Source organism: Eleginops maclovinus, chromosome 7 (assembly GCF_036324505.1).
Source record: "Eleginops maclovinus isolate JMC-PN-2008 ecotype Puerto Natales chromosome 7, JC_Emac_rtc_rv5, whole genome shotgun sequence".
Classification (NCBI taxonomy): domain Eukaryota; kingdom Metazoa; phylum Chordata; class Actinopteri; order Perciformes; family Eleginopidae; genus Eleginops; species Eleginops maclovinus.
The window spans coordinates 14,102,823-14,119,717 of record NC_086355.1 but is presented as its reverse complement, the minus strand read 5'-3'; the positions used below and the strand labels follow the sequence as shown (position 1 = coordinate 14,119,717).

Below are 16,895 nucleotides of genomic sequence, written 5' to 3'. Positions count from 1 at the left end.
GGCACTAAAACCACAACCGCAGTCTCTGATATGAGCCTTCTGCATCCCTGGGAATCTGTATTATTACGACTTCCTGATATTAACCAGCTCTCTCTGTGTCATGGTGTCTTTTATTGCTCCCGCATCGAGCTTTGCCTTTCATCTTTTATGATGGTTTATCTCTTAGTAGATATTCTTTTGTTAGTCTTTTTCTTATCTGTCGGTTTTCATATCTGGCTCTTTCCATCTATCACACAAACAAATGCACATTAAAGAAATTGGGTGCAAAAATAACTTCCCTAATGAGATATAACAATATCTAGAACCAACTCACGCACATGGAAAAAACACATCCACATCCACCTTTATGTACAGCACAGACACCCATACACCCATACACACACACACACAGACACACACACACACACACATACACACACACACACACACACACACACACACACACACACACACACACACACACACACACACACACACACACACACACACACACACACACACACACAAAGACATGCCCTCAGAGTTCTGCAGCTTATGATAATGTCTGTCTCTCCCAATTAGGCACCTCTTTCTCTGTAATGTTTTCCACACTCTTTGCACTCTTTTCCTCTTAAGTCTGTCCTTTTTTTCCCCTCTTGTCTCTCCCATTCATTCTTTTTCTTTCTAAGCCGCACTATCAGCCTCTAACCTGTCTCTGACACAAAACAGATGTCTCTCCATGCCCTGCTTCCTTTCCTCTATCTCTTCCTGCTCTTCCGTCTCTCTCACTTCATCTTCACCTACCTTCGGTTCTCAGCACTACATTTTGTGCCTCTGCCCTTTACCCGCTGCCTTCTTCTCTGTCATTGATGTCGCGTTGTCTACATTCTCACATTATTTACTTTCTCCGTTCGATTGGTTCACATCAACATTCTAATGATTTCCAGAAGACCAAATGCTGAGACGAGCATTGTCTGACTCTTTTTCAGCAACGTCATTCATGTACAAACAAACAATCTCGTAAATCAATAGTTTGCAGCCTTGAATTGCTTTCGTGACTTTTGCTTACACTACATCTTTACTTGTCTCAAGCCTTCTCTCTTTACTCTTTCTTTCTATAAGTTTTGTTAATCTTAACGTTTATTGATAAGAGTTCCACTTGTGTTACCCTTCGTTTCTGTTTCTTTGTTTCAGAGGGAACCACACATGGCTTCAACATCCGTTTGTCGGTTCCAGTATTAATGTTTATCATCTGACGACCCTCCCAAAAGTCTCATAAATCAGCTTTGTTTGTTTCACATAATATATTTACTACATTGTTAATCCTCTTCATACTTTTGAACATTTGTTATTTGTGTGTTCCTTAATTCCCTCTTTTTCCACTTGTTATCCTCTGCTAATTTTTTCCATCCTGGATCACCTAAGGCGAGATCACCTGCTACATAGTAGAGAGAGTTCATTACCTCTGCCACCTGAAGAGCCGGTGTCAGTGTGCACGAGCAGTACTGTGTCTCAAACAGTTGTTGTAGGGATTTTGGATGGGAAGGAGGCCTGGGCCATATGTGTAAAGTGCATTGTGTGTGTGAGTGTGTGTTTTCTGCCTTTCATCCCCACAATAGAGAGGTCCTCTCGCAGCTTCTCTACAATTTATTTCATAATTACAGGGGACATGTGAAGGAAAATGCTGCACTCAACCAGTGTTAATCATGTGTGGGTGCATATGAATGTTTTTGCGGGCGTTGGACACATTTTCAAAATGTGACACTTTCAATTTCTAAATCAGCTGTTCTGTAGCCATGAATCAAGCCACAATGTGCTGCAGGCTTGTTTCAGCTTGGTTCTCCCACAACACAAGTGGGTTTGTTTGTTTTAATGGGCTTGGGTCCCAGTGTGACACTGAATTTATTCAATCTGGTGAAAGACAAAGGGTTTCTAAAACGACAACAGAAACACTCCCTTTTCAAATGTTCCAAGGCACCCTTCCCTCCATAAAGACTTCCTATGCCATATTGTGTTGTTTTATTGCAGGGGAACTTTGTTGATGCCTTTTAAGAGGACTGGGATTTCCCAAATCCAGCTGGACATGACTCAATGAGAAAAGCATTAACACCAATGGCCCTTATTAATTTACACCTGGTAACCAGATTGTGTTCACCATTATTTAACAGGGAAATAGATAATTAATGACCAAAGAATGCCTGTTAAGCTCAGCTTTCTTGGTTTATACCTGCATTTTCAAGTAGCCTGTTTTTAATGTGGTTATCCAAATGTATGTTATGTCCTTAGGTGTCAAATTAATTAATAATAATTAACCATGCAGAAGCCGGTAATATCAAATACTGTTTTAATTTGATCAAACATACCACACTAGGTAGTTTTTCAAGCACAGTTTATAATCGAACAATGAAAAAAAAAACACTCTCAGTTGAGCTTAACCAGCTGTTCCTCAGTTGTGAAGGTTTTATCCATATGAAGTTATATATAAAGCCATTAACCCTTCCAGAAACTATGCGTTACTCCAACATTAATGCAGACCAGGTATGTATGGTGCAAAAATGCATTAAAATACACTGCAAGTTGGAGTTTTTGATGAAAAACCAAAGGTTCAATATGTTTGCACTTACACACCTTTTGATTTTGTAGACTTTTGAAGAGACTTTAAAGTTTAAAGACAGATAAATAATGCAGGTATCTCAGATAGGCTCTCTGGAGCCAATGCATAACACAGATGTGTGTTTTACAGAATGAGCTTTGAGGGCTGGAAACAGTCTACTTGCCTCCATTGAGCAGATGATTAATTACCTGAAGCTCTCTGAGCTCTTTTTGTCAGGTTAATTTTTATATATCATCCTCTTGTGTGTGGTATGGCGAAGCAATACTGCAGTGATTAATTCAAAAATAAATTAAGCAACTCATTTCAAGCTTGGTAATTGAGTAAAGCAAAGCTGTAGGTCAAAGAAGTAACAGCTGAAAATACTCTAGCACTGAATATTATATTTTTTTTCAAACAAATACATTGTTTACTCTCACAAGGGGTGCTGACAGTAGCGCATATTATTTAACTTAGGCTTTGTTCAAACCAGCTGTGTGAGTCCACCCAAAAAATCTTCATCTGTCGTCCATAGTTTCACTTTTACTTTTGATCACTTTATCTGAGCACGATTTGCAAGTCAAAACTTTTGCACAATAACAGTAACTCACAATAAGGGTTTGTGTGTTGTGTGTGTGCGTGCGTGCATGGGAGCGTATGTGTTGTGTTTGTGTGTCCTATAGTGATCCAGTCCCAGTGAAAGTAGGCCAGCCAGTTAGTCCATGAGTCAGCCTTTTCTCCTGAGAAAGGAGACTCCCTGACATGACAGCATCCTAAAAAGCTGACCGACACACCCGACTTGGCGGACACTCCACACACACATTAACTTACACACAAAGTATCAAATATACAGTAGATGGATACACAAGCACTTACAGCACACAACACACATAGTCATCTCACTGCGAATATATTACACACCCAGAGTTCGCTCTTAGCAGTATATTGTGATGGATACTGTAACCGTTTTGTTTCCCCGGGTGTAAAAATGTTGTGCTGAGGTCACTGACTATCAGTTGAACTCAGATTAATGCTGACATGAATTGTGTTGAACTCAGTGATCCTCAACTGATCTTAGCTCTGGTGTGACTGGATTATTTGCAGTGGTGGGAGAAGTAATCAGATGAGGTATGGAGCCTACATTCTTTGTAGCTCTGTACTGTGCTACCTTTCAAGCCGCCCACATTTTTGTGGTCCAATAAAATCTTAATATTTGATTAGAAATCCCTCTTACTGTAAACTGCTCAAACATTCCTATTCGCTGGTGAACACATCTAAGTATGGAAGTTATAGTTGCTCTAACTTTTTGCTGGGAATTTTAACATAACTATAGACACAGGGACATTGACTCTTTATGGATACAATGTCGCGATTTGAAACTCCAATAATCAAGATAGCAAACAAACAGAAACCAGATTAAACATTTAACATTGTTCAATGAGTATTTGTATTCACACATTATTATGCCTTTGTGTGAATAGGATTGGGTTGAGCTGACTAACACTGACGATAAGGGGCCTTTGTTTTTGCCAAACTGCAACCCGTGCAGTCCGCCTATGGGCTGGGCTGGATGTATTATTCCTAAACTAGCTCCAGATAAACCTTAAACCTCTAAAGGTCGAAGGGACTTGAAGGAGATTCTCTTTTGTATTATTCTGTTTAAACAACAATACATTGATAAACTGTTAAATATGCATGCAGTATTTTATTTAACTTCACAAAAAACAGATCTTTAATGTTACTGAACTCTAGTGAAGTCTTTGTAACAACATAAGCTGCTAATGGGTTTAAGCACTAGTGTAAACACAGCCTGCTGTGAGAGGTGATATCACTTCTTGACGTATGTGCTACCAGATGTGTTTTGAGTGTATGCTGCTGATATATAGGGTTTGTTATGAGTCTTCTTTGCCTTTTCATCTTAAAACATGTTTCAACAGCTGCTAAAGTAGTATAACTGTGAGCTCTGTTCATCACTCAGTATGTGTCTACGTGTGTGTGTGTGTATGTGTGTGTGTGTGTGTGTGTGTGTGTGTGTGTGTGTGTGTGTGTCTGTGTGTGTGTGTGTGTGTGTGTGTGTGGGGGGGGGGGGGGGGGGGGATTGTCTGTATATTACTTATTTAGACACTAATATATAAGTATGTGTACTGAATGTGCGCACATGTGGCTCATGTGGCATCTTGACTTGGTCGACATCTGTGCTCCCATTAAGTAATGTCTATGAAATCTATATGACAACAGCTGACTGATGCCTCAGTTACGCCATCGAAGTCGTATACGCAGTATACCTCCTCCCACAAGATCCAGTTTAATATCTTCTTTCCCATCTGCTCATTACTGCACAGGGTGATCTTCAGTAATTTGCATCTACAGGAAACAATCATCCCGCTGTTTTGATAAATACTAGGGGGAAATGAGTCATACCTATAAGGGTGAACCTATATCATAAGATGTGATATTGGTAGACTAACTTACACAAGGTATGTGTAGATAGAGTGAAATATGTTGGAAAATGTTCAGTTTTAACATTACAATAGTTAGGGCTGATGTATTAGAGTTGATGTAATGTAAAAATAAACCATTTATGTGTGTGTAGCTGTAGGGTGAAGTCAAAACAATGCTTTTCCCGAGGGATCTTCCATGCAGGAATAATTTTTTAATTATATCCAGTTATATAATCACTATTACTGTGAAATGGAATAGTTCAGACCCTTTTCATGTCATTAATATTTCTGTTGGAGAAACAAAAATGTAAAAAAAGAATAATACATTGGAAACACATTTGTGATGGGCGAAACTAATGAGGCATCAAAACAAATGTCTTTTTCAATCCAAAATGTATTGGTGTTTGAAAGCAACATTAAAGATACGAGAGTAATGGATCCGTCTGAGGCCCCTCGGTGGGTGGTGGGATACTTCCACGGTACGAGTTACATTGAACTTGACTAATACATTGATTTCATAACTGATGATGACTTTAGATAATCTTTTGGCAGAGTGCATTTTCAAATACATCTTCTCCCTTAATGCATGTGGTAGACTACAAAGTATAATCTAGTGACTTTCAAGAAAAGGCCTCCAGTACTGTAAAAGAGGTTGCACTGCCTGTTTCCTATTTAAAGACAAAGAGAAATCAGCGCACTCCAAACCAGATGACTATCTGTCGTCTGTCTTCTCACTCGGATGAAAACATTAAAGCTGGGTGGACCGTGACATGTGTCCCGTTGACATGCCAGATAGCTGGTATGACTAAACTGTGATGACAACGTTGATGTGAGGCACAATGCGAGCAGATGTAGCAGCAGTGTTTGTTTTGTTTTGCAAAGTATGCAGTTGAGTTTCCAGGTAGAGTGGGTGATGTATTAATAATGTCTCTGAAGCCTGTGGCTAGCTCAAATGTATGATAACATTAATAAGCATAAATGATGGTATTATAGTTCATTCTGACAGTGACAGGGCTGATTCACTACTTTTGGATTGTAGATCTTTGGAGTAAACGAAAAAGTTTGATAATTTTAGATCATCAGCAGAAATTGTAGTTGATTTCCTATCAGATTACAATGAAACTGAGGGCATCATTTATATGTACACGGTGTTTAATGGCTATTGCTACATATTGGCAGCTAATCCAAACAGACCATTTAAACCAGTTTGCAAACTCTTCATGTCAATGGCGGAGGTCAAAGTGCCCATGTGATGCTCTGTATTAGTTTGTTACATGCTTGTCAATTTGTTATTGCACAAAAGAGGATAGACATTAATTTGCATGCTCAAAAGGGATCACTGGCAAATATTGAATTAGTGTCACAATGAATGGAAATTTGCCAACAAAGGACATCATTCAAAACATAAAAAGGCTTTGCAGAAAACAGCTGTCCTCAGGGAGCAAAAAACTCTAATGTTGCTCCCATGCACTATTTTCCCCAATATTTACTAATAAAAAACCAAACTGCACAAATATAAGGACCGGTACATTGAAATTAAATGAATCAGAAGCACTTTTGATTCGTGAGCGACTTCACATCAATAAGCTCAATGTTTAGTTTGTTTGTTTGTTGTTTTTTTTTTTTACATTTCGATAATTCAATAACAGTTATTGAAATTATTATAAATAATAATTAAAGTTACTTTCAATAATTTTCTCAAGATTCTGGCCTTGTGAGGCAAAGATCATGATGTCCTAAGTCTATTATGACATCATGATCTTTGCCTCACAAGGCCATAATGTTCCTGGCAGGTTCACACAACAAAACAACAATAAACAATATATAGAAATTGTTTACACTTTTGAGTATTAATTCAATGATAATTCTGCAGTTCAGCTCAGAAAGTATTCAGTAATACCTCCTTGAAGCAGCATTTTCACCAGCTATTTGTGATGATTTTCACAATTATAGAGCAATGTATAAATGGGTCACATCCAACATTGGATATATGACCCATATATGATTGACTATAGCTGCTCATAGTCAATATAATGTCTGATTATTGTTTGTATTTAGTGGACTCAGAATAATTAACACACTTGACTCGCCCTGAAGCCTGCTGTTAGTTTATTACATTTCCCAGGGAGAGCAATATGATGTCATCAACATGTGTCCCATCTTTAGTTAAGACCCCATTTCCTAGTTGGACAGCTGAGCCGGGGAGTTTCTGTTCTCATAATATACTCAAGGAAAACCTTCCTTTCTCGCACCCACACTAGTTTTTAACTTTTCTGACAGAATCTCCCCACACACACTCTGTATCTTTTCTGAACAAAACTTAGTTTTGACTGCTGCCATTTCATGTAGTACACTTTCAGTAATTTCTTCAGTTTTATTTATAAAATGAAGCTGTTCAAAAATATAGCAAGCAGTCATTCATTGGTAACTATTGACATACATAATGATATTTAATAATTTCTCCCTTTATGACAAAACACATCTTGCAACAGTCTTTACAAGACAAATAATTTACGAACAAAACAAAAAAAACATCAAGGGAAAGAGGAAACATGATAACTATGAGCTGCTGGCTTTGTGCTCAACCTTAGGGAAGGCTCTTAAACCACACATACATTTATACAATCTTTAATATCAAAATAATCACAAAGATCACTCTTCAAAGAACAGACTATTGTGTTTGCATGAATGCTTTGTACCGTGTCTCTTTCTACCCCATTAATGCTGCGAGAATGTGGGATGTGCTCAAAGGTGGTAAAATAATGTTGGCAATGTTTTAAATCCATAAAATAACAAGAAGACTTAATAGGTTCAAAAAATCCTGAATAAACTAGTTGGATCACAATGCTTGAGCCCTCATCATGTCTTCTACCCATTCACTGTAACGCTTGGGCAGTGGCTGCCAATGGACTTTTCGCTGCATATGCATCACAACAACAAAATAACACCTTTTTTATGTACGTTATAAATAAAAAATGTAGATAGAGGGTAAATATCAAGTTGAAATACTACATTTAAATAGTGTAAATGATGTCCCGTTTTGAAAGTATGTAAAAAAAATCTAATATTTTATAAATATACACCAAATTCAAACATGACTATATGATATGAGGTCAAATCGAATATTAATGTGCGTTTTGACAGTTGTGAAGGACAGGAAAATGTATGTTTTCGTCCTTATTCTGTGAAAAATACTGTATTCTATACTGCAGTATAGAACAATCAGGCCAAGTAAAGCTTGCTTGTCTTGTCTGGCAATACTAAAATGTGACGCATGTTTGCAGTGAAAAGGTCCACAGGTACTGATTTGGGCCTTTAAATATACACTGCTTTGTCGGTCATTGTTTTGTTTATGCAAAGAAAAATGTATGATGCTGTATCAGCAAAGAATCCTTCAACTCCTGATATTTCAAACAAAAATGTATTGAAATCAAAGTCATACAAATACATAAATGAGACATAATGTATACATGTATATTATTATTGTCTTTTGTGAGATTCAACAGTATCTCCTGTATAAAGCCTTGCAGTTCCTTTGGGCATATGGGAAACATAAAGTGTTATCAGCAGAGGAGTTCATCCACTGGTACAGTAGACTTAAAGTGTCTTGTTCTGCTGATTGTGTGTGTGTGTGTGTGTGTGTGTGTGTGTGTGTGTGTGTGTGTGTGTTTACTTCACCCTGTTATATAACATGCAGGTAGGTTGCCTTGGTGTCCACTCCTATGACATTTTTGGCAGTGCATCTGTAAAATCCTGTATCCCTACTTGTCGGGTTTTGTATCACCAAGGAACCTTGAGGACTAAGGTAGCGGTTGCCATAAATACGAGCCTGACCCATGACCCTCAGCTGTGTCAGGTCTGGTGTTTCCCAGGTGACAGTCGCCCGGGGTGTTGCTATCGTCCGACACGGCAGCTCCACAGCCACCCCGGGTCGTGTGTAGGTCACAGGGGAGGGGCCTATTGTGATGCGTGGGGGGTATGCGATGACGATGACGGGAACCGTGATGACTGAAACCGAGTCGCCACTGGTGGATCTGCAGGTAAAGGTGCCGCGGTCGAACACGGAGGCCTGTTGGACTGTCAGAATTCCATCTTCTTGGACTTTGTGTCGGCCTGAGTCATCACTTTCACCCCGGGACAGGACTTTGCCACTGGGTATGGTCCATGAGAGAGAGCCCTGGGTATGTCCATTGGTTTGAGAAGCAGGGCAAGGCAGCCGGAGGTTCTCTCCATTAACAATGCTCACCAAGGGAGCTGTTCTGGTAATTACTGCTGGCACTGACACAGAGCTTGATGAACGGGAGGAGGGCCAAGGAAGAGGACGAGGTGCGGCAGGCAAAGACTGGCCTCTGTGAAAAGGCTTTTGAGTAACTTGGATTTTTGGATGAAGCACCTCAGGCAACACTGGCCTTGAGCTTAAGGATTTAGCTGAATCTAATGAGGCTCCCGGGCGAGGCGCCACTATTACACCAACACTCCCTTGCACAGGCCTTTCATCAGCCCGTCCCCTGTGTGAAAGTCTGGCATCTTCTTGTGGCTCAGAGACCTCCAGCTCCACCTGGATCCTCGTCTGTCCTCTCTCACTTCTGACCACACATACTAAGGTCCCAGAATCGCTGGCGCGCACTCCTCGCAGCTCCAAAGAGCCGTTTCGGTGCACAGTGAGTCTGCTGCCATAGTAAGGAGCTGGCAACACGCCATTACCAGGCAGAAGCCAGGCCAGACGAGGGGGAGGGGAGCCTTGGGAGGGGCATGGCAAAACCACAGTTTGGCCTTTCACAGCTTGCTGTTTGACTGTCGTTACAACCCCCACAACTGTGTTAGTATTGTTTTTAGTTCCTGTATTACCAGCAGCTATAACACCATTACTGCTACTTCTACTAAACACATTTCCACTGAGTGAGCCAGTAATAGCTCCTGTATTAGACATATGTATCCTGACATTGGCTCCTGCATTTACTTCATTAGTATTAGTCCCAGGATTCCTTTCGACATTATCTGATCTAACTGTGCTGTGACTGCTACTCAGGCTATTACTATTACTTGTAATGCCGGGTCCATTTTGATTTGTTCCAATGCTATCTGCTTTAACTCCTGTATTTTTAGCCCCACTCACCCCAACACTGATAACACTTCTTCCTAGTTGTGTTGTGATTCCACTGAGAGGTCTGTTCAATCCATCTCGACTATCACTCCTAAGGGCAGGATAAAAGCCACTGGTCCCTATGTTAGTGCCAGCATTTGGTACAATGTTTTTTGTCCTGCCATCATTATCACTATAGCCATTATTTATGCTGTCATTGCTGCCAAGCTTGCTTGTGTCTCCATTAGGTAAATCCAACTTGGCGTGTCCCTGCATTATTAGGGCTTTCCCCTGATCTACTGCTATGACCACTGTCAGGCTGATTGCTAGTACTCCAACCTCTTCCTCCCAGCTGGCCACTCTGTCCATGGTTAGCAGCCTCCACTTCCAGGCTCACCAGCATGCTCCTTTCCCCGGCTGAGTTGCTTGCTCTGCAGGTATAGTTTCCCGTGTCGATCTTTTGAACCAGACGCACCTCCAAAGTTCCACCCGAAACCACCACAACCCTCTCAGAATAAAAACCAGATCCCAAACTTTTGGGGATGACACGGTGGGTCGGGGAAAACCATGTCATCGTCGGGGCAGGAACTCCAGTGGCTTGGCAGGGAATTGTAGCGGTTGCCCCTTCACGTACTTTGATGACGTGTTGGCTTCTGTCATCAGTAAAGGTTGGTAGAGATGTCATCATGACCTTTACTTTGACCTGGAAACATTGAATTTGAGTTAATTTACAACTGAATGAATTTGTATTTTTATTTATGCAATATGTATTGTGAATAAGTATAATAAATGCCGTTTTATCATATACATGATAAAGTAATATTATGTTTGTTATGTTAGAAATAATCAATATATTGAAACGGAACATTAAAAGATAATTCACTGTTTCTGGACGGATCATATTTGTCCAGTTCCGGTAGTATTACCGGATGTTGTTTTTAGCCTCAGATAGCATAAAGCTAATATTGTACTGTATATATGAGTGAGGGAGAAGGATGCGTGGAGTTACATACTAAACACACCGCCTCTACCGCTCACTCATTGATGCTGCAATGATACTATTGCCTGTTTAATATCTGATAAACCTCAGAAGGATTGCATAATAGAATATCGTAGATAAGAGATCCATATCACTAACAAGATGACGACAGTGACGTCATAAGAGGACCCGCCCCTGACGACGTCAGCCTATAGAAGAGTCCGGCGAACCCCATGTGACAGGCGGCCAACAGGATCCAGCCCCCCACTACCAACCAATAAGAGCACGAGAGCGGAGCGCGTCTTATTTTGAAGTTGTTTATTGTATGGTCGGAAAGGGGTGGTTCTATAAAACATGTTGGTATTGTGAAATCGAGCTCTCTTTTGTTCCGGACCGCCAGACAGTAACTACTGATGAGCTCCACTCAGTCAGTGGACGCGTGTCCCGGGCTATTGAGCCACAGCTGTGAAACATTTGTAAAACCTACTGCTGCATCCTTTTATCAAATACTCCTTTTAAAACTTACAAGAGGAGGTTTGCTTTCTTTCTTTTGAATCGACTCCTGGGCTTCAAATAAAAGAACATTTCTTACAGTTACCTTCATGGTGTCTTGGCCTCCTCGATTCTCAGCATAACACGTGAACTCTCCCTCTTCTCCCATCCCGACTGCTGGTACCAGTAACGTCCCATTGTCAAACACTGTTAGCCTCCGTGGTCTCCCTCCTCTGTCCTCCCCCTGCATCACGCTGTTCACAATGGTTCCATCTGGTAAGCTCCAACGCACAGATGGGTCAGGCAGTCCTGATGCCTGGCAGTCCACCTGCATGAAACAGGATCATTATTATCATTAAAAGTTGTATTAACTTTAACTTAAATTAACTTTTGTTTGGATGAATGCCAAAATGATGAGAGCTGTTGCGAAATAAAAATGTCTCCTTTTTGAGAAAGGAAAGATGCATAGCCTACTGCTCTAGTTTCAGCTTTTAATGCTGTTTGTACGCTCACAAAAATGGAACTGATTTATTAAAACGCTGCTAAGCAACACAAATGTAGTTGCATTCAAAAAACATTAAATTCTCATTAATTTTTAAATGAAATTAAAAAGGAGGGCAACAAATTCTCCAAAACAGTGTCCTCTTTCTTGCATTTCAACCCGCTTGCCATTGTTTTTCATTTCACTGTTGAATATTCCTGTGTCAAGTACCATCCCCCGAAGGCCGCTGTTGATGATTCATAACAGACTATGACCTGACAGGTCTTTCTTTTCCTTTTTTAAGTACAAAAAATATGATGCACTTTTTGATCAGAAAAAAACAACTAAAGACACAGCTTGGAGCTATGGAAATGTTTGGCATTACGCCCAGCCATAGAAGACATCCAACACACATCATGACTTCATCAAAGTCTCTCAAAAAAGCTCTAAAAGCTCAAAAGGTGTGGAAGATGGACTGTTTTAGTTTAAGTTTTTGGCAGCATTTGACGCAAGTTTCTAACAGTGGAACAGTGGGGTGTGATGATCCTTTAATTACTGGTAATGAGCCAGGCGGAGATAAAGTGTGATTTAATTATTTCTTTCATTTAACTTACCTTCAGTGGTGTGCCAAAAGACACAATCTGATTGAGTGGTTGCTTGGGCTCGATCTTGGCAGGCTTAGTAACAACAGAGACACGAAGGAGGCGATAATCATCTGAGACCTTGTTGCGCGCGATACAGAGGTAGTCTCCAGCGTCCTTCTCAGTTAATGCTTGGATTGACAGAGTTCCATTAGGGTGCACCTTCAAACGATGGTCAAAACTATAAATCGAATGTGTGGACAAACATACACACAAATCACCAACAGATATAGAAAGAGACACAATACTGACAGAATCACTACGAGATATAATTAAGCAACCGTCGCACGAACCCACATCCACTGTACCTGTAATGCATGTCCACCAGTTTCCTAATAGGGGTCCTCCAAATTATGATAGGTGGTGGGTTTCCAGTTACAGAACAGTGAAGCTGCAAGAAGATCCCGTATTGTACAGTAGTGCTGGAGGGTGATGTAGAGACAATAAGGGCTTTACTGAAGGGGGAGACAGGTAAGGGATGCAAAGCAGCTGAGGCTGTATTTTTTTTCGAGAGGGAGGAAGAGATAACTTTTGTGTTATTTATAATGCCAGCTGAGACTTTGGTGTTATTTGTAGGCATTGTGGAGGATGGGGAGAGAGGGGAGAGTTTTGTTTTGTTGATGTTGCGTGTGGGGTAGGCAGTGACTGTTTTATTGATTTTAGGAGGTGAGTTAGTGGCAGTGGGTGGGTGAGGGTAAAAAGATGAGCGAGAAGAACTGGGATTGAGCGGCAAGGTCCGGGATCTATCAAAGGGCGATGAAGCAGAGAGTCTAGCAGAGTTGAATGAATTTGAAGGGTGGCTGGGGATGGATAAAGTTCTGTCTTTATTTAGTGAAGATAAGGGAGATGTTTTTTCAGTGGCTTTCGCTTCCTCATTTCTTGCCTCACTCTGGCTTCTTTCACCTTCTGCTGACCCTTCAATTTCTACCCTAACTGTTCTCTTATCGGCTCCAACAGCATTGCTTGCTATGCACTCGTAATTCCCAGAGTCCTTATGCCGAACTCCTCGAATATGCAGTGTCCCATTGGGCAAGACGAAAAGGTTGCCATGAAGAAACTGGGATTGGCGGACTATAGTCCCATCTGGAATTCGCCAGCGCAGAGTTGGTGGCGGGGCTCCCCTGGCAGAGCAATGAGCATAAACAGGCCTCCCAGGAGATAAAAGCAGGTGTTGCTCTTTGGCTTGCTGTATAACAGGGGGCAAGGAGGACACATGTACACGCGCAGAGGCACTGGCTGCACCTGCTGAGTTGGAGGCCACACAGCGGTACACGCCTCTGTCACCGGTTAAAGTTGCTGAGATATGGAGGGTACCATTCGTGTCCATAGTAATGCGACTGGTGGAGGCAGAACTGGAGGTCAGGACAGAACGATCAGGCAAAACCCAGGAGAGCAGAGGGCTGGGAACACCATCCGCCTGGCACTCCAAGTGCACCTCTCCACCCTGATGAATGGTAATGTCTCTGTAGATGGCCAGCTGCATCCGAGGGGGGCGTGTCCACACCTCCAGGTTGGTTAGCAATCTATCATGAAAGAGTATACACAAATACTTAACAAAGAAACACATTTGTAATTATTCCAAATAAAACTCAACGTAGATGTCATAGGACACATTTAGGAAACTCCCTACATTCATCTATTCACAATTCATACAGGAATTCTGAAAGAGACTGGGGGTTGACAATATTTTTTCAAGTAAGACAATTATATTGGGATTGGATTCAAACAAACCTTTTATAAACATATTTCATATGCTGAGATTTTGAAATGACTTTAGGCTGCTTAAAGATATACCAACACAGCATGCATAATACTAAACAGCTGTTTGCCTTTGGCCTGTGTAATTAATACAGCAAATATTTTGTACCATGGTCATTATAAATAAATGCAATACCTAGCTCCATTAATATTCCTAACTGGTATAAGCAGCCTCACCTGTCGCGACCCAGAACGCTCTGTGCACTGCAGATGTATGTGCCTCTGTCCTGCAGCTGAACATTCTGGATAACTAGAGTGCCATTTGGCAGGACCACAAAACGCTCTGCCCTGGAGTGAATTGACATCAACGCTCCTGAGAGAGAAAGACAGCCAGACAGACATACAGACAGCAGGAGAAAACAGCAGTAAGGAGACAGAGTGGGAAAAACAGAGACAAATTGGGACAGAAAGTTAGAATGAGACAGAGGAAAGGAGGATCAGGGAAATACTTTGTGGCACAGCGTGAAGTAAGCCCAGTGATGCAGTGCACAAATGTTCCATTACTTTCTTGTAATATGTCTTTCCCACATGGAAAGCGAAAGAAAAGCCTATTGTGTACATGCCAGTGCGTAATGCTGGGTGTTAATGGGTTACTTCATCAGTGCAAAATGTGTTCATATTCATTAAGTTATATTACATACTAACGCTTAGTCGGTTTTTCCTTTCAAATCTATGACGTCAAGAGGTAAATACAAACCTCTACTTATTCCAGTTTTAAAGGAACAGTGTGTAGTACTTCCGATAAGAAAAAAGCATTTCTATGTTTCCCAGAATAAAAATATAGGCCTGAGGATTTGAGAACGATTTACTGAGTAATCTTTAGAAACAAAACTACATCCTGATTTGTACATTCATATATATAAGGGTATCTTGTTTTGAATATTGACATATTTGTGTATGCTGAAATACATGTGTGCATATTTTCTGCTCAGTGTGTACCTGTGGAGACCTTGGTCCACGTGATGGAGGGCTTTGGCTCTCCTTGAGCTTCACAAGCCAGCCTGGCAGTGCTCTCTGCTGGGAAAGACACTGTCCTGATGTGCGGGTCTGCAATCCTCGGTCTGGATCTTACAACTGGGGCCTATATAAACATTTCAGAGATTTAAGATGTTTTTTAAAATCATGAATAAACTGAAAAACAATAGATAAAAAGAGAATTGTTTAATATGAAATGTGGCCAATCTACCTAATCAACACAATGAAGTAAACACATCATTTGGCCAATTGCTATCTCTGTCATTTTTTAAGGTAAAAAACTAACCAAAATGACAGATAAATCATAGGTGTGGGGATAAGCATAAAGGCCATTATACATATTTCAATTGTTTTTTTCAAATGTTAATTTACTTAAAAAGTAAGGTGTTTTGGTGAAAAACGTGTTGAACATTTTTTCATTTTGAAGCTCTAAGGTTAAGCAATTCAATATAGAAGTACTGTAATACCAGATCAGAAACCATTGATGGTGAACCTAGTGGTTTTGTCTTCTGAAGCCTGCCAAAAGAGCTCTGCAAATTAATTAACAATTGATTATCTTAAATCCCTTGGGATTTGGGTCTTAAGACACATGTTGTTGATTATGGAACATGTGTTCTTCATCACTTCTTTAGATCTTGCAGGGACTCTGGCAGAGCTCCGGAAAATCCATGCAATTAAAGAACTGTCCTAAACATCCCTTAGGTTTTATAGCAGGTCATGTGGATACAGATTAGACTATTTTCAGATCTATTGTGCTTTTCTCCTAAGCTTTTGCCTAAAGGCTTGCACAATCTGTGTAGCGTGTGTTTCTGTGTGTGTACAAGCATACATGTGTTATTATTTTCTGGGCCAGCACTCACTTAGAAAATAAATGTTAATTTGAGTCCCACTTAGCTGACAACAAAAAAAAGTAGCTCTATATATATCAAATGCAGACTGCATTTAAGAAAGCACTTACAGAAATGTCTAATTGTACAAATGACAGAAAGCAAGAAGCAGAAAAATAGGGGGAAAATCACATAAATTAACAAATAAAAAACAAATGGTGGCCCAACTTAACTCTTACTCTTGAGGTAATGTGTGTTCTTGCAAAATTCCCAAAATAGCTATACTGTTATTTGACTCAATTTGAACTCACCCCAGGGGCAGCAGGGAGTGAAGGGGAGGGGGCCCATTTAGGCCGGCTGCTGTCTGAATCCGGAATAGAATTAGTTCCAGTGTTCCTCCAGTCAATAGAAGGTCGACTCTGGTTCGAACCCCCAAAAATAGGCCTTCCTCTAGGATCAACTTTGACAACGCCCGGCCTCTCTCTGGGTGATTCTGTTGTACTTGTTGTGATCATTGTTGTAGTTGTAGTTGAAGATTTACCAGGTGTAGCTGCCATCGATGTTGTTGAAGGTGATTTGACTGAGGTGGCAATTCTAGTACTAGTAGGAGTAGTAGTTGTAGCAGTAGTAGTACGATTAAGGGTTGCTG

The 16,895-nt window shown here is 40.7% G+C and overlaps 1 protein-coding gene across 1 annotated transcript; it reads right to left on the bottom strand.

Annotated features, from left to right (window-relative positions):
* Positions 1-7,102: 7,102 nt before the first annotated feature.
* Positions 7,103-16,775, bottom strand: LOC134866915 (matrix-remodeling-associated protein 5-like). The gene is given in 8 exon segments (XM_063887129.1): positions 7,103-10,339; positions 10,341-10,796; positions 11,671-11,892; positions 12,660-12,867; positions 12,995-14,209; positions 14,622-14,757; positions 15,384-15,525; positions 16,558-16,775. Coding segments are annotated over 8 exon segments (4,230 nt in total). The 5' UTR covers positions 16,762-16,775; the 3' UTR covers positions 7,103-8,692.
* Positions 16,776-16,895: the final 120 nt, after the last annotated feature.